This window comes from Eumetopias jubatus, unplaced genomic scaffold (assembly GCF_037043125.1).
Source record: "Eumetopias jubatus isolate StellerSeaLion01/CBP00866 unplaced genomic scaffold, mEumJub1_p1.0 scaffold_5, whole genome shotgun sequence".
NCBI lineage: Eukaryota > Metazoa > Chordata > Mammalia > Carnivora > Otariidae > Eumetopias > Eumetopias jubatus.
The window spans coordinates 25,636,819-25,659,462 of NW_028274811.1; the positions used below are offsets into that span (position 1 = coordinate 25,636,819).

General features: G+C 36.5%; 1 protein-coding gene across 1 annotated transcript in view; it reads right to left on the bottom strand.

Moving 5' to 3' along the window:
* MEIKIN (meiotic kinetochore factor) overlaps nt 1–22,644 on the bottom strand; it is an 81,328-nt gene that overhangs the window by 51,378 nt on the left and 7,306 nt on the right. Inside the window, exons 5-7 of the mRNA XM_088023601.1 lie at nt 19,032–19,169; nt 13,483–13,602; nt 4,619–4,658 (exon numbers count right to left, since the gene is read on the bottom strand). Coding sequence (XP_087879727.1) covers nt 4,619–4,658; nt 13,483–13,602; nt 19,032–19,169 — 298 coding nt within the window. The remainder of the gene's footprint in view (nt 1–4,618; nt 4,659–13,482; nt 13,603–19,031; nt 19,170–22,644) is intronic.

The following is a 22,644-nucleotide window of genomic DNA, read 5'->3' on the forward strand; positions in this document are numbered from 1 at the left end:
TCAACACCCTCCCGATCAAAATTCCAATGACATTTTTCAAAGTGCTGGAACAAACAATCCTAAAATTTGTATGGAATCAGAAAAGACCCCAAATCGCCAAGGAAATGTTGAAAAAGAAAAACAAAGCTGGGGGCATCACGTTGCCTGATTTCAAGCTATATTACAAAGCAGTGATCACCAAGACAGCATGGTACTGGCACAAAAACCGACATATAGACCAATGGAACAGAATAGAGAGCCCAGATATGGACCCTCAACTCTATGGTCAAATAATCTTCGACAAAGGAGGAAAAAATATGCCATGGAAAAAAGACAGTCTCTTCAATAAATGGTGCTGGGAAAATTGGACAACTATATACAGAAGAATGAAACTCGACCGTTCTCTAACACCATACACAAAGATAAACTCAAAATGGATGAAAGACCTCAATGTGAGACCAGAATCCATCAAAATCCTAGAGGAGAACATAGGCAGTAACCTCTTTGACATCGGCCACAGCAACTTCTTTCAAGATACATCTCCAAAGGCTAGTGAAACAAAAGCAAAAATGAACTTCTGGTACTTCATCAAGATAAAAAGCTTCTGCACAGCAAGGGAAATAGTCAAGAAAACAAAGAGGCAATCCACAGAATGACAGAAGATATTTGCAAATGACACTACAGACAAAGTGCTGATTTCCAAGATCTATAAAGAACCTCTCAAACTCAACACCCAAAAAATAAATAATCAAGTCAAAGAATGGGCAGAAGACATGAACAGACACTTCTCCAAAGAAGACATACAAATGGCTAACAGACACATGAAAAAATGTTCATCATCATTAGCCATCAGGGAAATTCAAATCAAAACCACAGTGAGAAACCACCTTACACCAGTTAGAACAGAATAAATTGACAAGACAAGAAACAATAAATGTTGGAGAGGTTGTGGAGAAAGGGGAACCCTCTTACACTGTTGGTGGGAATGCAAGTTGGTATAGCCACTTTGGAAACAGTGTGGAGGTTCCTCAAAAAGTTAATAGAGCTACCCTATGACCCAGCAATTGCACTACTGGGTATTTGCCCCAGAGACACAGATGTAGTGAAAAGAAGGGCCATATGCACCCCAATGTTCATAGCAGCAATGTCCGCAATAGCCAAACTGTGGAAAGAGCTGAGATGCCCTTCAACAGATGAATGGATAAAGAAGATATGGTCCATATATACAATGGAATATTATTCAGCCATCAGAAAGGATGAATACCCAACTTTTACATCAACATGGATGGGTCTGGAGGAGATAAGGCAAGCAGAGAAAGTCAAGTATCATATGGTTTCACTATTTGTGGAACATAAAGAATAGCACAGAGGACATTAGGAGAAGGAAGGGAAAAATGAAGCGGGGGAAATCGGAGGGGGAAACGAACCATGAGAGACTATGGACTCCGAGAAACAAACTGAGGGTTTTAGAGGGGAGGGGGGCGAGGCGATGGGTTAGCCCGGTGATGGGTATTAAGGAGGACACGTACTGCATGGAGCACCGAGTGTTACACGAAAACAATGAATTATGGATCACTACATCAAAAACTAATGAGGTATTGTATGGTGACTAACATAATAAAATTAATTAAATTTTTAAAAAATTATTGATTACCCCTTCTGAATTGTTCTGAAGTTTTCTCTTTTTCCTGTCCTGGCTGATAAAGTTCAGGTCCTAATTACGCCTCACTTGAAATGCTACAAAAGACATTCCTTCAATCTAATCACTCTTTCTAATCCATCGTTTTCTTTGTTGCAAAAGTGATTATTTTAAGACAGAAATATTATCATGCATATGTCTGTGAAGAGGTGGGATAACAGGCAAGAATTTTGGTTGGGTAATGTAAAAGTTCTACAGAGATCTACACTCAAAAGTGTAACAATCCTCACCCCCACAAACTCATCAGCACAGAATACCTAAACCATAAATCCCCACCAAGGAAAATAACATTGTACCATTTACTATTTAATTCTGATTAAAAGAATCAACTTATAAGACAGTAAGAGTTGTACATGATTATTTGACAGACACAAAATCTATCAAATAGCTATAGATCTTTTCCTTCTATCTCAAAAAGCTGAGAGGCAAAATGTGGTTCAATAATATCATCTGATTCTTAACTCTTATTGCTTATTTATTTTTGGTCTATTATCTTTCTTACCTCTATCTTCTATTAAAAATTACATTTCCTTGGTTTCCTTAGTCTTAACTTTTTTTTATAGTTTTATTGATGTAATTCACATAGCACACAATTTACCCATTTAAAGTGTATATTCAATGGCTTTTAATATATTCAGAGTGTTGTGCAACTGTCATCACAATTAATTTTAGAACATTTTCATCACCTCAAAAAGAAACCCTGTACCCATGAAGCAGTCCCTATTTCTTCCCAAAACCCCTAGACTTAAGCCATCACTAATCTGCTTTCTGTATATACAGATTTGTCTATTCTGGATACCTCATACAAATGCAACCATAAAATATGTGGTCTTATATGACTGGCTTCTTTCACTTAGAATATGTCCAGGGTTCATCAATGTTGTAGTATATATCAGAATTTCATTTTTTATTATTGAATAATATTCCATATGGCTATACCATATTTTATTTGTCCATTCATTAGCAGATAGACATTTGGACTGTTTCTACTTTTTTGGCTATTATGAATAAAGTTTCTGTGAATATTCATGCACAAGTTCTTGTGTGGACATGTGTTTCCATTTTTCTCAGGTATGCATACCTGGGAGAGGATTGCTGGATCAAACGTAACGTTTTGAGGTACTGCCAAACTATTTTCCAAAGCACCTTCACCATTTTAAATTCCCACCAGCAATGTATGAAAGTCCCAATTTTTCCTTATCCAACACAAAAGTTATTATCAGTATTTTTAATTATAGCCATCCTAGTGGGTATGAAGTGATTCCCATTCAAGTTGACTTGCATTTCCCTAATGGATAATGATACTGAGCATCTTTTCATGTGCTTATTGGCCATTTATATATCTTCTATGGAGAAATGCCTGTTTGGATCCTTTGTTCATTTTCAAATTGGGTTATTTTTTCCTTTTATTGTGAGTTGTAAGAATCTTTTTAAAAAAATTTTTTAAAAGATTTTATTTATTGAGAGAGAGAGAGACAGAGATAGTGAGAGAGAAAGCATGAACAGGGAGAGGGAGAAGCAGGCTCCCCGATGATCAGGGAGCCCACCGTGGGGCTCGGTCCCAAGACCCTGAGATCATGACCCGAGCCGAAGGCAGATGCTTAACCAGCTGAGCCACCCAGGTGCCCCAAGAATTCTTCATATATTCCGGATACAAGTCCCTTGTCAGATATATAATCTGCAAATATTTTATCCCATTCTATGGATTGTCTTTTCATTTCCTTTATGGTGTCTCCTGACTTTGTTTTTAAACTTGTATGAATTTTTTGCAAGTTCCTTCAAACTTTGGAAATTAAAATGTTTAAAAGCTTTGTTATATTTTACCGTCTTACTGAAAATCTTTCAGAGACTCCCATCACATTCAAGAGAAAATAAAAATCCCAGGCCTTAAGGCCATTCATGATCCAGACTATGACCACCTCCTTCAATTTAGATACTGTCTCTCTCACATATGCCTTACCCCTCAGTCTACATGCCCCAAACCAAATTCTTGATCTTTGCCCGCAATGTTTTTCCTCAGTCTCTCCCATTTTAATAAATGGCAAAACCATCCTCCTAGTTGCTCATGCCAAAACCGTGGAGTCAGTCTTGACAATTTCATACTCTACCATTCAATCCATCAACGAATAACAGTCCATCCTGTTAGTTCTGCTCTCAAAATATATGCAAAATCTGACCTCTCTACCTTTACTCTTACCACTCTGGTCCAGTATTTCTTGCTTAGATTACAACAGTTTCCTAAATATAATCTCCCTAATTCCTTGTCTCTTCATAATCTATTCTCAACACAGTAGCCAGGGTGATTCTTTTAAAATCTAAGTTATATCATGTCACCCTTTAAACCTTTCAAAGGCTTTCCAATCCACTCATAGTCACCTACAGTGTCTTATGTAATATGGTCTCTGCTTCTTCTTTCACTTCCTGTCCTTTCTTCTCCTCCCACACTCCACTCCTGGAACCCAGGCCTTCTTGCCTCAGGCCTTGCTCCAGCTATTCCCTCTACCTGGAATACTCTTCTCTCCTGTGAGTGACACATCTTGATCTGTCTCCTTCTTTAGGTCTCTGCTCAAATTTCAGTTACAACTTCTCTGATGACACTAGTTAAAATAGTGAGCCTCCATTCCAATACTCTCTCACCCCCATCTTACTTTTTCTCTATAGCTTTCATTACCACAGAGAATAGTATAAATTTACTCACTTATTTATTGTCCACCTCTTCCAACTAGAATGTTGACTTGATGAAGGCAAAGATTTTGTTTTTAATCAATTTCATTCATTACGATATATCTCTAGCAATTAGCGTACTTTTGGCATATAATGATTCCTCAACCAACCATGAATAAATGAACACCTGAATTTGTGGGCTAATAATCATTCCAGCTATATAACTACTAGAACATAGGGTTTCCAAAAGCACAACTTTAAAATGTTAGTTCTTACATTTCTCTATGGCATTTCTGATAGTCTTCTGAAGGCATACCTAGGAAAAGAAAAAAAACAATCTATTAGAAATATAATTCAAACAGAGACCAGAGGCCAAAATTAGAAGAAATAGTCTCTCTAAAATATATGGTAATAGTACAGTTTATTTTTATAATTTTATTTTTATATATTGTTTTTATATCTGCCACTTAAATTGGGTAGAAGTATTTTCAAAATACCAAAATAAACAAAATTGTTGGGAAATTTTATGAGATGCAGGAATCTATCAGCCTATATTTGGATACTTAGAATTTTTGAAGTCCTTTCCAATCTTTTATCTTTCTTGATTCTTACAATAGTCCTGTGAGGCAAATATTAACAATTTACTTTTCCCATGTTACATATATGAAAAAAATACCTGGTCAAGTTATAAAACTAACAGCTGTATACCTGGAACTTAAACTCAGATCGCATCGTTCTTACCCTAGTACCAAATATATAGATATGCATATTAGTAGATTGATTAGCCAAGAAAATGCCTACCAGTCAACATTTTGCTGTGCAGATCCACTATGATATTACTTAGGAACATAAAGAACCATGGGAGTAGTCTTCTGAAGAACTTATGACCCTAATCAGCTGCATAACTCTGCTTACATTTAATTAGAATTTTACAGTTAAGTAAAAGTGAAGTGACTGGTGCCTAGTAATCACTGAGAAGCATTTCCCTGAAATGGAGGTTCCTAAAATACAAAAGACTACAGTGAACTACTCTCTGCTTTTGCTGATAATAGTCTCTTGCTTTTCCTTCTGATGATCTAGACATGGCGTGTGACTCAGTATAACAGGAGCCCTGCATCTCCCTGCCCAAAGTGACTGTTCAGGGATAAGCATATGAAATAATTTAAGCCAATGTGTAATACCAGGACTTTTAGTCAAATCATTGGGAAAGAGAAGCACTTTGTTCACTGGATTAGAGGTTGTGAGTATATAAGCCTGGACCTAAAAAGAGTTCCTATATGAAGGGAGCTTAGCTGAGAGTTTAACTGGCACAGAGGGACTATGAGCTGAGAGATGGAAAGGAATTAGTTCCTATTGATGTCATTTGAAATCCTGGATCAAGTTGTATTTGTGTATCAATACTGCTGGGTTTTTCATAAACATGTGGTAATAACTTCCTTTTTTAACCTGATAAAGTTTGAGGTAGAATTTTTTTCTTTTTCTTTTTTCTTTTTTTTTTCAGGTGCAGTGGACAAACAGCCTAACTGAAACACTTGCTAAAGAGATAGGCTGCTTCCAGATGAATGGATAAAGAAGATGTGGTATATATACAATGGAATATTATGCAGCCATCAAAAGGAATGTGATCTTGCCATTTGCAACGACATGGATGGAGCTGGAGGGTGTTATGCTGAGTGAAATAAGTCAATCAGAGAAAGACATGTATCATAGGACCTCACTGATATGAGGAATTCTTAATCTCAGGAAACAAACTGAGGGTTGCTGGAGTGGGGGCGGTGGGAGGGATGGGGTGGCTGGGTGATAGACATTGGGGAGGGTATGTGCTATGGTGAGCACTGTGAATTGTGCAAGACTGTTGAATCACAGATCTGTACCTCCGAAACAAATAATACAATATATGCTAAAAAAAGAAAAAAACAAAAGAAGAAGATAACAGGAGGGGAAGAATGAAGGGGGGGAAATCGGAGGGGGAGATGAACCATGAGAGACGATGGGCTCTGAAAAACAGAGGGTTCTAGAGGGGAGGGGGTGGGAGGACGGGTTAGCCTGGTGATGGGTATTAAAGAGGGCAGGTTCTGCATGGAGCACTGGGTGTTATGCACAAACTATGAATCATGGAACACTATATCAAAAACTAATGATGTAATGTATGGTGATTAACATAACAATAAAAAATTTAAAGGAAAAAAGAGATAGGCTGCTTCTTTGGGCAGCTGATATCAGCAAAGGAGTTGCCAAACTAAACATAACACAGAAGATAAGGTTTTTGAACTGTTAGAAATACTGCCAACCAGACAGCTATCAAGTCTCCCTTAAGGGACCCCATAATCAATGCTTAATTCTTTGATATTTATCCCTGCTTTTTGGTAGGCTTTGATGGGTGAGCTGACAACATCCATTCCCATTGCCCCTCTGCATTTTTTTTCCATTTTCCCTTGCTTTATACCAATATAGAGACTAGGAGGGTGAAATACTTTTTTTTTTTTTTATATACAAACTTCATCAAAGAAGCCTCCCAAGTAGTCAATAAGTATATGACTCAGTCCTGGCCAATAGATCTAAATAGAAGTTTTCTGGGGAATTTCTTGGAAAGCTTTTGCTCTTCTGATAAAAAGAGATGTATATGGCTAATATGGCCTTTTCTCATTCTTTTTCCCTGGAACTCCTGTGATACCTAGAGGCTTAGCAACCATTCTACAACTATGCGGAAACAATCCAACACACTTGGTGGTAGAAAGATACAATGACTAAAAGACCTTAATGATATTAGTGAGCTGCTACATCAGCTCTGGCCTGGGAAGAGAAGTAAATCCAATATAAACAAACATTTTTTGCATGACAAAAAATAACATACACAATAAGACAACTGATAAACTGGGAGAAATATTCATAATATATACCACAGACAGAAGGCTAATATTCTCTAAAAAATTTTTTTGAATATAGGTAACACATATTACATTAGTTTTATGTGTACAACATAGTGATTTAACTTCTCTATACATTATATTATGGTCACCACAAGTGGAGGTACCGTTTATCACCAGAGGAAGCTATTACAATACCACTGACTATATTCCCTATGCTGTGACTTTTATTCCCTTAACTTATTTATTCCATAACTGGAAGCCTGTGTTTCCTACTCCTCTTCACTTGCCTACACCCCATTCCCTTCCCTCTGGGAACCATTAGTTTGTTCTCTGTATTTACAGATCTGATTCTGTTTTTTTGTTTGTTTTTTAAATTCTTTTAAGTTTTATTTAAGTAAGCTCTATACCCAACGTGGTACTTGAACTCACAACTCTGAGATCAACTCTGAGATCACAACTCATATGCTCTTCCAGTTGAGCCAGCCAGGTGCCCCTGTTTTTTGCTTTTCAATTTGCTTTGTTTTTTTACAAATTCACACATCTGAAATCATATGGAATTTGTCTTTCTCAGTCTCATTTCGCTTAACATAATACCTGCTAGGTCCATTCATGGTGTTGCAAAAGGCAAGACCTCAACCTTTTTTATGGCTGCATAATATTCCTCTGTGTGTGTGTGTGTGTGTGTGTGTGTGTGTGTGTGTGTGTGTGTGTGTGTATACACCATATCTTCCTTATTCGTTTGTCCATCGATGTACACTTAGATTGCTTCCGTATCTTGGCTATTGCAACTAATGCTGCAATACATAGGGGAGCATGTATCTTTTCAAATCAGTGTTTCCGTTTTCTTTGGGTAAATACCCACTAATGGAATTATTGGATCATATGGTATTTCTTTTTTTTCTCTCTTTAAATTTTTTATTGTTATATTAATCAATCATATGGTATTTCTATTTTTAATTTTTTGAGGAACCTCCACACTGTTTTCCACAGTGGTTGTACCAATTCACATTCCCACCAAAAGTGGATAAGAGTTCCTTTTTTTCAAAAATTTTGTATTTAAGGGGTACCTGGGTGGCTCAGTTGGTGAAACATCTGACTTCGGCTTCAGTCATGATCCCGGGGTCCTGGGATTGAGTCACTCGTTGGGCTCCCTGCTCAGTGGTGAGCCTGCTTCTCCCTCTGCCCCTCCCCTGTGCTTGCACTTGTGTGTTCTCTCTCAAATAAAATCTTTTAAAAAATTTTGTATTTAAATTCAATTTAAATTAATATATACTGTATTCTTAGTTTCAGAGGTAGAATTTAGTGATTCATCATTTGCATACAACACCTAATGTTCATTACTTCAAGTGCCCTCCTTAATGTCCACCACCCAATTACCCTATCTTCCCACCCGCCTACCCTCCAGCAACCCTTAGTTTGTTTCCTATAGTTAAAATTCTCTTATGATTTGCCTCCCCCTCTGTTTTCCTCTTCCTTTCTTTTTCCTTCCCTTCCCCTATGTTCCTTGGTTTTCTTTCTTAAATTCCACATATGGGTGAAATCATATGGTATTTATCTTTCTCTGACTTATTTTGCTTAGCATAATACCCTCTAGTTTCACCCACGTCATTGTAAATAGCAAGATTTCATCCTTTATTTTTTTTAAGATTTTATTTATTTATTTGACACAGAGAGAGACAGGAGAGTGGGAACACAAGCAGGAGGAGTGGGAGTGGGAGAAGCAGGCTTCCCGCTGAGCAGGGAGCCCAATGCGGGGCTCAATGCCAGGGCCCTGGGATCATGACCTGAGCTGAAGGCAGACGCTTAATGACTGAGCCACCCAGGTGCCCCAAGATTTCATTATTTTTGATGGCTGAGTAATATTCCATTGTATTTATATACCACATTTCCTTTTCCATTAATCTGTCAATGGACATCTGGGCTCTTTCCTTAGTTTGGCTTTGTGGACATTGCTGATATGAACATGGGATGTATGTGCCCCTTTGTATCACTGTTTGTATCCTTTGGATAAATACCTAGTAGTACAATTGCTGGGTGGTAAGGTAGCTCTATTTTTAACTTTCTGAGGAACTTCCATACTACTTTCCAGATGGCTACACCAGTTTGTATTCTGTGTAAGAGGGTTCCCCTTTCTCCAAATCCTCACCAACATCTGTTATTTCCTGAGTTATTAATTTTAGCCATTCTGACTGGTATGAGGTGGTATCTCATTGTAGTTTTGATTCATATTTACAAGTGTTCCTTTTTCTCCACATCCTTGCCAACAATTGTTTTTTCTTGTCTTTTTATTTTAGCCATTCTGATAGGTATGTGGTTTTGATTTGCATTTCTCTGATGATTAGTGATGTGGAGCATCTTTTCATTTGTCTGTTGGCCATCTGTATGTCTTCTTTGGAAACATGTCTATTCAGGTACTCTGCCCATTTTTAAAATTGGATTGTTTGGATTTTTGGTGTTGAGTTGTAGAAGTTCTTTATGTATTTTGGATATTAACCCCTTATTGGATATATCATTTGCAAATAGCTTCTCCCATTCATTAGATAGCCTTTTTGTTTTATTGATGGTTCCTTTCACTGTACAAAAACTTTTTAATGTAGTCCCGATAGTTTATTTTTGCTTTTGTTTCCTATGCCTCAGGAGATATATCTAGAAAAATGTTGCTATGACTGATACAAAAGAAAGTACTGCCTGTATTCTCTCCTAGGATTTTTATGGTTTCAGGTCTTATATTTAGGTCTTTAATCCATTTTGAGTTTATTTTGTATATGATGTAAGAAAGTTGTCCAGTTTCATTCTTTTGCACATAGCTGTCCAGTTTTTCCAGCATCATTTATTGAAGAGGCAGTCTTTTCCCCATTGTATATTCTTGCCTCTTCTGTCACAGATTAATTGTCCATATAAGCATGGGTTTATTTCTGGACTCTCTATTCTGTTCCATTGATCTATGTGTCTGTTTTTGTGCCAGAACCATACTGTTTTGACTACAGTTTTGTAGTATATCTTGAAATCTGGTAGTACAACACCTCCAGCTTTGTTCTTTCTCAATGTTGTTTTGGCTATTTGGGGTGTTTTGTGGTTCCACACAAATTTTAGGATTATTTGTTCTAGTTCTGTGAAAAATTCTATTGGTATTTTGATAGGAATTGCATTGAATCCTTGGATTGTTTTTGGAAGTATGGACACTTAAAAAATATTAATTCTTCTAGTCCATGAGCATGGAATATCTTCCTATTTGTTTGTGTCCTCTTCAATTTCTTTTACCAATGTTTCATAATCTTCAGACTACATGTCTTTGACCTCCTTGGTTAAGTTTATTCCTAGGTATTTTATTCTTTTTTATGCGATTATAAAGGGAGTTGTTTTCTTAATTTCTCTTTCAGCTACTTCATTATCAGTGCATAGAAATGTTACCAATTTCTGGGTATTAATTCTGTATCCTTGAACTTTATTGAGCTTATTTATTACTTCTAATAGTTTTTTGGTAAGGTCTTTAGGGTCTTCTATGTACAGTATCATGTCATCTGCAAATGACAGTTTAATTTCTTGCTTACTGATATGGATGCCTCTTATTTCTTTTTCTTGTTTGATTGCTGTGGCTAGGATGTCTAGCACTATGTTATAGTACCAGAAAAGTAGAAACGACACCCTTATCTTGTTCCTGATCTAGGAAAAGCTCTGTTTTTCACCATTGGGTGTGATATCAACTGTGTTTTTTTTTCATAGATGGCCTTTATTATGCAGAAGTGTGTTCCCTCTAAATCCACTTTGGAAGTTTAACATGAATGGATGTTAAATTTTGTTAAATGTTTTTTCTGCATGTGCTGAGATAATCATATAATTTTTATTCTTCATTTTGTTGATGTGGTGTATCATATTGATTGATTTGCAAATATTGAACCATCCTTGCATCCCCAGAATAAATCCCATTTGGTAGCAGTGAATGATCCTTTTAATGTATTGTTGAATGTGGTTTGCTAGTATTTTACTGAGGATTTTTGCAACTATGTTCATCCAGGATTTTGACCTGTAACCAACTTTTTCCTTTCTTTTTCTTTCTTTTCTTTCTTTCTTTCTTTCTTTCTTTCTTTCTTTCTTTCTTTCTTTCTTTCTTTCTTTCTTTCTTTTCTTTCTTTCTTTCTTTTTTCTTCCTTCCTTCCTTCCTTCCTTCTTTCTTTCTTCCTTCCTTTCTTTCTTTCTTCCTTTCTTTCTTTCTCTTTCTCTTCTTTTCTATTCTTTCTTTCTTTTTCTTTATTTCTTTCTTTCTCTCTCTCTCTTTCTTTCTTTTCCTTCCTTCCTTCCTTCCTTCCTTCTTTCCTTCGTGTGTGTGTGTATTTGTCTGGTTTGGTATCATGGTAATATTGGCCTTGTGGGATGAATTTGGAAGGTTTTCTTCCTCTCCTATTTTTTGGAAGAGTTTGGGAAGAATAAGTATTAACTCTTTTTTAAATGCTGGGTAGAAGTCACCTGTGAATCATCTGGCCCTAGACTTTTATTTTTTGGTAGTTTTTTAAGTACTGATTCAATCTGTTACAGTAATTGGTCTGTTAAGATTTTCTATTTCTTCCTGATTCAGTTTGGAAGATTGTATGTTTCTAGTAATTCACCCATTTCTTCTAGGATGTCCAATTTTTTGGCATAATTTTTCATATTATTCTCTTATAATCTTTTATATTTCTGAAGTCAAGTATTACTTCTCTTTCATTTCTGGTTATATTTATTTGGGTAATTTCTCTTTTTTTCTTGATGAATCTGGCTAAGGGCATATCAATTTTGTTTCTTTTCAAAAGAACCAGCTCCTGCTTTCATTGATCTGTTCTATTGTTTTTTGTTTTTGTTTTAGTCTCTATAACATTTATTTCTGCTCTGAACTTTATTTTTTCCTTCTTTCTACTCACGTTGGGCTTTGTTTGTTCTTTTTCTAGTTATTTTAGGTTTAAGGTAGATAATTATTTGAGCTTTTTCTTGTTTCTTGAGGTTTCTTGAGGTCTCTATCACTATATATTTCACTTTTAGAACTGCTTGTCTTAAACATTTAAGACCATTATGTTTTCATTTTCTTGTGTCTCCATGTAATTTTTTATTTCCCCTTTGATTTTTTTGTTGACCCATTGGTTGTTTTGTATTATACTGTTTAGTCTCCACGTGTTTTTGGGTTTTCTTCCAGTTTTTTTTCTTGTGACTCATTTCAGTTTTATACTGTTGTGGTCAGGAAAGATGCACGGTATGATTTCGACCTTCTTAAATTTACTAAGACTTGCTTAACACATAATATAAATATTCATGGCTTCATACTGATATAAACAACTGAATAAATAAGTGGCAGAAAAGAGATAGTTCTTTTACAGTAGAATTCCAATTAGTAAATGTAGCAGCAAAGTATGAAATAGAAAATTACCATTAGATGAACACCAGAGTAATAAATATCACAGTCAAATTCTTCTGATGACTACTAATATCAGTGAATGAAAGTTTGAGCAGAAACAGGATTTACAGGGTCTCAAACTATCTTTTCTATATATTTAGAAACACAAAGGGAAACTAGTAACTTAACCATGCAGAAAACCACAGACACTAAGTTAATCAAACAAGGAAGTTTAATATTACCAGTAATAAGATATCTGACATCAAGAACTTCATACAATGTACTAAAAAGTGCATAACATCATTTCTGCATCATTCTTTAAAAAACTGAATAAATTCATTCCAATCATGAGAAAACATTAGACAAATTCAAATTGAGGGATGTTCTATAAAACAACTGATCAGTAATCTTCAAAAGTATCAAGACTATGAAAGACAAAGAAAGAAAGACTGAGAAACTGTTATAGACTATAGTAGATTAAAGGAGAAATAACAATCACATGCAATGTTGGATCCTGAAACACAAGAAAAGAGACTGGTGGAAAAACTGGTGAAATGTGAATAAAGTCTGTAGTTTCATTAGTAGTTTTATGTTATTGTTAATTTTCTGATTCTGATCATTGTACTAATGTTATATAAGACAGCATTAGGGAAAGCTGGGTGAGAGATATATAGGAATTCTCTGTATTATTTTTGTATCTTTTATGTAAGTCTAAAATTAGTTCAAAATAAGTTATAAAAAAGGAGACCCATATGTGCTTAAGCTACTACTAGTCAGATATTATTTGTAGCCAAAGGTAATCCTAATTGATGAATTTAGCTTATAAATCGTTAAAAAAATTACATTGTTTTCCAACATAGATGAGGGGTTTCCCCTGTGACATGAGAAAAAAGAACGTGAAAACTCACCTAAAATTGCAGAGACGTTTGAAAACTGTGGTACCTTCTCTATTGATACTGCTTTACTGGTATCCAGAAGAGTGGAATTTTTGCATCGCATGTGTTCTTCCAACTTGGGACATTCCCAATCTAAAACAGCAGGAGGAAATGGCACATAACTTTGAACAGCACATAAGTAGTAGGTTACCTCCCCAGCCCCAATTTAGGTCCCCATACCAGCTTAGGTCCCCATACCAAGCTGTGGTAATTAAAGATTTTGAGTAAGACAGATAAAAAAAGACAAGACTTGATGGTATCAGGATAATAAATACTTTTTGGCCTATTTCAGTGCTCTAACCTACTCTCTTTCAGAAATTTTTGTCCCATAAAGATTATTGACTTAAGGGACAGACAGCATACCCAGGGGTTTCCTCTTAATATTGTATAATATTGTATACATTTAATATATGTATACAATAATATACATATAATATTGTATAATTTAATAATAATGTATAAATTATACCTAGGTCCCATTAAATATCATATCACTAAATAACATACTATTATCACTTGATGTCAGTTTTAAGCTTTCCATTGACTTCCCACTATGGAAGAATGAGGTTATTCTCTCTTACATCCCTGTCCCCACCTTTCCCACAATTCCCATTGTCTTGATATCATTATATTAGCATATGTAGTTAGATCAATATCCAGTGTAGACATTATGATAATAAATTGCTATAAAAATGCTATTTACCCTTGTGGTATACTGTGACAACCACTTGTCCTACCTGGAGTCAATAAGTCTTTTCTGTTTTAATTTTCTCTGTATTTTTCATCTATTTAATCACAAACTCTATCAAATTTTATAAACCCATTCTTTTTATTTATTTCTCTCGTGTTCTAAAGTTGCATAATGCTCTATCTTGGTGTTTTTCATCTACTGTGCTAGGCACACTATGGCCCTTTTAACACAGACATCATACTCTAGCTCTAGGACATGCTCTTGAATTATAACATTGATTATTTTCTTCCTTTTGTTTCTTCCATTATCTTTGTCTGAAACTCCTTTTATTTGATATTGGATTTCATACACTCTTCCTCTGATTTTTTTCCCTCTAAATTGCAACCTTTTTTCTTTGTTTTCCTCCTCTTTTCTTAACCCTAACTTCTAATCCTTCTACCGAGTTTTTCACTGCTATTGCATTTGTTATTGGAATATTGCTTTTTATAGTACCCTATTTTTATTTAATGGACACTATATATTTTATGTCAATAAGACTATTTTTTCAACATTTTTTAATCCTTGTGTTTCTATTTCTGCATGGTTCCTTTTCTTACTTTTTAATTTTTTATTTTACTGTAGTAGGAACATTCAACATGATGCCTATTTCTGCCTTTAGGTCTATGAGTATTGATTATGATGCTGAGTGCCTATTTATTATCATTATATGTTCCAGATTAATTGACCCTTTCATCATTATGTCTTTGTCTCTTGTGATAGTTTTTGACTGAAAGTCTGTTCTAGCTGATATAAGTAGAGCCACTCCTGCTCTCTTTTGGTTACAATTTGCATGGAATATCTTTTCCCATTGCTCCACTTTTAGACTATGTGTGTCCTGAAATGTAAAAAGAGTCTTTTGTAAACAGCATAGTATAGTTTAATCCATTCAGCCATTCTTTGTCTTTTGGTTGGGGAATTTAAACCATTTACATTTAAAGTAATTACTGATAGGGAAAGACTATTATTATTTTGTTTATTATTTTGAGTTCTTTTGCCCCTTTTCCTTTCTCGCCATCTTCCTTTGTTTCATTGATTTTTTCATACTGATATGCTTTTATTCCTTTCTATTTTTCTTTTGTGTATCTTCTTTAAAAATATTTATTTATTTATTTGAGAGAGAGAGAGAGAGAGAGAGAGCATGCGTATGGGGACAAAGGTCAGAGAAAACAGACTCCATGCTCAGTGCAGAGCCCAATGTGGGGCTCGATCTCAGGACCCAGAGATCGTGACCTAAGCTGAAACTGAGAGTCAGATGCTTAACCAACTGTGCCACTCAGGTGTCCCAATCTTTTGAGTATCTTCTATAGGTATTTTCTATGTGGTTACCATGGTGCTTATATAAAATATAGTTTTAACAATCTATTTTAAGCTTCTAGCAACTTCAATCATATACAAAAATGCTACATTTTTATTTATTTTTAGTTTTTAAAGATTTTATTTACGTATTAGAGAAAGTGAGACAGCACAAGCAGGGGGAGCAGCAGAGGGAGCAGAAGCAGGCTCCCCACTGAGCAGGGAGCCTGACACAGGTCTTGATCCCAGGACCCTGGAATCATGACCTGAGACGAAGGCCGACGCTTTAACCGACTGAGCCACCGCCACCCAGACCCCCCAAAAAACTATATTTTTATTTCTTCCTTCATACACACTTTGTTACTGATGTTATAATTTACATCTTTTTATATTGTGTATCTATTAACATATTTTTATTATAGTTATTTTAATACTTTAGTCTTTTAACTTTTATACTAGAATTAAGTGATTTTAATACCAGTTACAGTATTTTGTACTTGTATATAAACTTATTGGCAAGTTTTATACTTTTATATGCTTTTGTGTTGCTGTTTTAGTCCTTTGTTTCAACTTGAAGAACTCCCTTTACCATTTTTTTGTAAGGTGGGGCTAGTGGTGAGTAACTCCTTCACCTTTTGTACATGAAATTCCTTATCTCTTCATTTATTTTTTCTCCAAGCTTTTATTTTAATTACATGGTGCTCATCAGGACACATGCACTCCTTAATCCCTACCACCTATTTCACCCATTCCACACCCATGTCCCCTCTGGTAACCAGCAGTTTGTTCTCTACAGTTAAGAGTTTGTTTCTGGGGCACCTGGATGGCTCAGTCAGTTAAGCATCTGCCTTCGGCTCAGGTCATGATCCCAGGGTCCTGCGATCAAGCCCTCATTGGGCTCCCTGCTCCGCGGGGAGCCTGCTTCTCCGTCTCCCCCCTGCTCATGTTCTATCTCTCACTATCTCTCTCTCTCAAATAAATAAAATCTTATTAAAAAAAGAGTTTGTTTCATGGTTTATCTCTTTTTTTCTGCTTTGCTCTTGTTTCTTAAATTCCACATACAAGTGAAATCATATGGTATTTGTCTTTCTCTTACTTTACTTAGCATTATACTCTCTAGCTCCATCCATGTCTTTGCAAGTGGCAAGATTTTATTCTTTTTATGGCTGAATAATACTCCATTGTTTTTTTTTTTAAATGACAGTGTTGCTGGTTATAGTATTCTTGGTTGACAGTTTCTTTTCTTTCATCACTTTGTATGATTCTACTCCCTTCAGCCAGCAATGTTTCTGCTGAGAAATCCATTGATAGTCTAATGGAGGTTCCCTTGTCCATATCAAGTTGCTTTTCTATTGCTGCTTTCAAAATTCTTTGTCTTTGATGTTTGATAATTTGATTATGAGTCCTGTGTGGATTTCTTTGGCTTGCCTATTCTGAGATTCACTGGGCCTCCTAGGTCTGGATGTGCATTTCCTTCCCCAGATTTGGGAAGTTTGCAGCCATTATTTCTATAAGTAAACTTTCAGACATGCTCTTTCTCCCTTTCCCTCCCTCTACCCCCTTTCTCTTTCCCCTCTCCCCCCTGCCTCCCTCTTTCCCCCTCCTCCTTCTCTTTCCTTTATCCCTCCCTTCTTTCTTTCCCTCCCTCATCTCTTCTCCCTCTGGGACTCCTATGAAGTATAAATTGCTCTGTTTGATTGTGTTCCACGAGTCTCTTAAGCTTTCCTCACACACCCTATTTGTTGTTAGTGGCCAACAGTCATCTAGAATATACCAGGTCCCATCAGCACTCTGAGACAGATGAGACAGAAGCCATTCCCTTAGGCAGCACTCTGAAACAGTCATGAGAGTAGCCAATCCTTTGGGAAGCTCCCAGAAAATGTACATTTCACACACAGTTCAGTTCTTTTTTTCCCTACCCAGGGAGAAGCTGGGACCTGGGGGTTTCCTGACAATTGTGTGGCAATGTGCTATGGGTAGGGATTATGGTAAGAGAGTGTCTTGAATTTTCCTACTGGCTTTGATGTGGCTGATCTCATACATGCCTGGGATGTAAGAGTTCCTTGACTAGGTTCCAGATTTCTCACAAAAGGAGTTAAGTCCACGTATTACTGTTGAATTGGTGTGTCCATAGGGGAAGGACGGACCAGGCTTCTTATTCCAACATTTTGCTGATGTCACTTCCATATTTTCCTTTGTTCTGATCTCTATGTTTTATATTAGAAGCTTTCCTCAGAGGTCTGGTGATCCTTGTCTCTCTACTCATATTTAAGAGAGAGCTCTAAAAGCCTAAGTGGGATTTCTGTGGCCTAGTTGGGGTTTGTCACAAGTTAACTTCATTGTAGGGTGTTCTTGTCAGTTTCACTGAAGGGCTACCGAGGTCGGTATCATTAGATATTTTCTTTAGGGTTGTTTTCAGATTTGTTAGGAAAGAATCTTCCATTCTCCTGCCCAAAAGGTTCAAGTCTGGGTGCTAGTATTCTAGAAGCTGAACAGAAAAAGGGAATGTTGGGTTGGGATGGCAAAAAGCATTAGGTGAGAAGGTACCACAATTCACAATGTACACTTCATTTAGTTTCCCCTCTTCATTCAGTACAGTATCTGAAACAGTTGGCTTTTTCTATATAATAAATAACCCAAATCTCATTGACATAAAATGAAAACATTTATTTCTTATTCCTATGTCTACTGGTTGGTTCAGGCAGGTCTGCTTCAGATTACAAAACTGCTGATCAGCTGGGGCAGCTCTCTGCAATCTGCGGGTTGCCGGAGACTGTTCTGTTCCATAGTTCTCATTCTGGGGTCCCCACAGGAAAAGCAGAAGCTAATTAGGATATATTTTTCTCACAATGTTAAAAGTGTAAGAGGACAAGTCCAACCATTTAGGCATATTTCAAAGATCCTCTTCTGTTTCATTCACTGGTATCCTATTGCCCAAAGCAAGTCACATTTCCATTGCTTTTCCAGAGCCAAAGAGGGAGAGAGTACACCCCACCCACTACGAGGATATGGTAAGGGTGTGGATATATAATATTACCACAGGGGAATGAGTATTTGGGACCAACATTTCAAAATATCATAGATCCTTCCTATTAACAGTGCCTAGTATCCTCCAATCCATAGTTCCTCTGTTTCAGAACATCCCAAAGAATAAATCTCCAGGTTCCGTTAGAGTAAGAAAGTAATCACCACATCTTTCACATTTCAGATATACCTTTTTACAAGTATTGGTGCAGCCAAATTGTGAGCTTCTCTGGGATACTACAGATCAAACTGGCTTATTTCTGGGGCATTCCCCTAGTATCTTCATCCTTTTCTTATCTGGTAGCTTTTAATGCATAGTCCTATGATCGAGCATGGAATACAGTAGTGGGCAGGGGAAGGAGGTTTTGGTGAGGAAGACAAGCACACCTCAAAAGGAATATTATTCATTGGAGGATTTGTGGACAAAGGAACAATTTCTATATGGGTCAGCTAAAGGTTGAGATTATTTTCTCACCTAAATAATCTGATCCTCTGAAGAGTTCAGGTGATGGGAAACTACTTAAACTCTCTTCAAAACTCTTGTATTCTGTGTAAGAGTCTGTGAATGAATAGCTCAGAAGAGAACTAGAAATACCATGCTGCACACTTAGTCCTATAAAATAAACAAACAAAAAGAGTAAAATGTTTCAATAGTAAACAGACTCAAAATCCTAGGAATTCCTATTTGTAGAAACATACATGCAGTTGTATACAGAGAATGTAAAATTACTTATACAAACAACTGAAAAGGCATACTATTGTACACCACTTTAACTTCAACCTTAGAAAATATTCTGGTTTTGATGTAGAGAAAGTATTATAATCTTTTTCCATTGCTTTACCAAGTTTCATAATTTATTTCTTCCCTTCCTTTGGTTCAGTTGTGATTTTTGACCCCAAAATGCAAGTTTTACATATAAGTAACCATAATTGTAAACTAACTAGCTGAGAAGAAAAAGTAATTCTAGTTATTCCATTTAAAAAACAGTGAGTTTAAACATAGACAAATAGATCAAAGGAATTCAACAGAAAGCCCAGAAATGACTCATACTTATATGAGCAACTGATTTTTTTACCAAGATGCAAAGGCAATTCTGTGGAGAAAGGACACTGTTTTAAACAAATTACCTTGAAGCAACTGTGTATCTATATGCAAAAGCAAAACAAAACAAAAAACCTGCATTCATACTTTCCATCATATAAAAAATTAATTCTCAATGGGTCATTGACATAAATGTAAATCGTAAAACTACAAAGGGTCTAGAAAAAAAAAAACGAGGAGAAAATCATCATTACACTGAGGTAGGCAAAGATTTCTTATAACACTAAGATTAACAATAATAATAGCAATGATCATTAAACTTCATCAAATTTGGGGCACCTGGGTGGCTCAGTCCATTTAAGTGGCTGCCTTTGGCTCAGGTCATGATCCCAGGGTCCTGGGATTGAGCTCCCTGCTTAGCAGGGAGCCTTGCTTCTCCCTCTCCCTCTGCCTGCCTCTCTTCCTACTTGTGCTCTCTCTCTATCTCTCTGTTTATTTGACAGAGAGAGACACAGCAAGAGAGGGAACACAAGCAGGGGGAGTGGGAGAAAGAGAAGCAGGCTTCCCACTGAGCAGGGAGCCCGATGTGGGGCTCGATCTCAGGACCCTGGGATCATGACCTGAGCTGAAGGCAGATGCTTAACGACTGAGCCACCCAGGCACCCCAATAAATAAAATCTTAAAAAAAAGCAAAAACTTCATCAAATTTAAAACTTCCCTTTGAAAGAGACTGTTAAGATGAAAAGACAAGCCACAGATTAAGAGAAAACATTTGCAAATGGATTGGAATCCAGAATATAAATAATTCTGAAAACTCAATAAGAAGAAAACAAACCTTTCAATAAGGGGCAAAATATTTGAACAGAGAATCTCCCAAACTAAGAGGTTTTAAAGTTATCCCTGTGAGAGTGAACTACAATGAAGAACTTTCATATAAATGATAGAGATAGAAATTAATACCAAAACTTAAGAAACAGGTTTAGTAAGAAAAGGGAAAACATAGTCTTCTCTAGTCAGCATTTATTAAACACTTTCAACTGAAAAAAAGAGATGTTAACAATAAATAAAAACTGGGCGGAAGGGGTAAGGGATAAAAGGAGAGCATGACTCTGATAAACTTACTTTTCCTGCTGGGGTGCTGACTTTATAGCCCATCTCTCGTCATCCATTACCTACCTGAGACAACTAACTCTTTGTCCTTCCTACTTTGACCTCACCACATCTTTCTCTTCCACTCCAACGCCATCCTTAAAGTTGACAATTATTTCCTATCTGTCCCCCTCTTCCAACCACCACTCAACACTTAAATTGATTGACCCAATCTAACCTCCTCTTCACCACATCAGATGTCATGGGTAAGTTATCCCTCTGAGCATCTTTTGTTTCTCCTACTCCAAGTGCCCTAGAGTGTCTTGTCCCTGTCCTCACTACTTTTTAGTCTTCTTACTCTGTCTTCATCCTCCCCCCGCCCACATGTTGTTACATCTCTCTTGCTTTCCAGCTTTCAAAATGTCATGAACACCACACACAGTAGAGCCATCCCTTCCACCAAACCCCAGAACTCAAGCCAGGCTCAGAAATTAGGAAAACCCCACACTCACCATGTGCGTAGTTGGGTAGAGAAAAGAATAAATAAATATTCATGATTATAGCAGTGGAATGATGTTCCTGGAGTCACAAGTTAGAAATGTAAATGCATTTAAAGTCATATTTATATCAGGGGCACCTGGGTGGCTCAGTCGTTAAGCGTCTGCCTTTGGCTCAAGTCATGATACCAGGGTCCTGGGATCGAGCCCCACATCGGGCTCCCTGCTCAGTGGGAAGCCTGCTTCTCCCTCTCCCAATACCCTGCTTATGTTCCCTCTCTTGCTGTCTCGCTCTGTCAAATAAATAAATAAAAGCTTTAAAAGTCATGGGGCGCCTGGGTGGCTCAGTCGTTAAGTGTCTGCCTTCGGCTCAGGTCATGACCCTAGGGTCCTGGGATCGAGCCCCACATCGGGCTCCCTGCTCGGCGGGAAGCCTGCTTCTCCCCCTCCCACTCCCCCTGCTTGTGTTCCCTCTCTCACTGTCTCTCTCTCTGTCAAATAAATAAATAAAATTTTTTTTAAAAATCCTTTAAAAGTCATATTTATATCAAATTTTACCATTATATATATGTATACACACACACACACACACACACACACACACACACACACACACACACACACACAAAGTCCAACTGTTCTATAAGGCTTGTAACCAAACAGCAATCTCTTGTCTCATACCACCCCATAATTCCCTAATCTCCAGAGACTACTTTCAACTTTACTAGCTGTTTCTTCTAATACCCCCTTTATATTTCTAAATTAAAATGTATTCAACAATTCTATTATGACTGCTCAAATATATTTATACCCAAGCCATATAGTAATGTTTTATTTCTGACTTCATGTTTTTATTTTTTAAGAATGCTTTTTGTTCTCTAGCTGCTCCTTTTCATAGTAGCCCATACTTTTATCATGGATACATATTTTCATTATCTTCAGGATTATTACCCACCACGTTCTAGCTTCTGGAATTGCTCTTGAGAAACTCAATGCCATTCATATTCTTCACTGCTTATTTGCAATCAACAATTTTTTTTCCTGGAAGACTAAAGGATTTCTCTCTTCATCCTGAGGATCTTTAAGTTACACTGTGTTGTACCTTGGTATGGGTCTTTTTTCATTCATTGTGATGGGAAATTGGTGGGCTCTTTCATTATATATATTCATGACCATTCTTAATTCTAGAAAAATTTCTAGCTTTATGTGTTTAATAATTTCCTTTCTGTTTACTCTATAATGCCTGGGTCTACTATTTTTCAGATGTTAGAATGTCTGAACTCAACTTCTCATTATTTTTCTTTTTAAAATAGCTTTATTGCAATACAACTCATATTCCATAAATCACCTTTTAAAGTATACAATTTAGTGATTTTTAGTATACTCACAATTGTGTCACCACTGCTACTATCTTTATCTTTTATCTTCTGGTGTTTGTTCAACTTTTAGAATATTTTCTT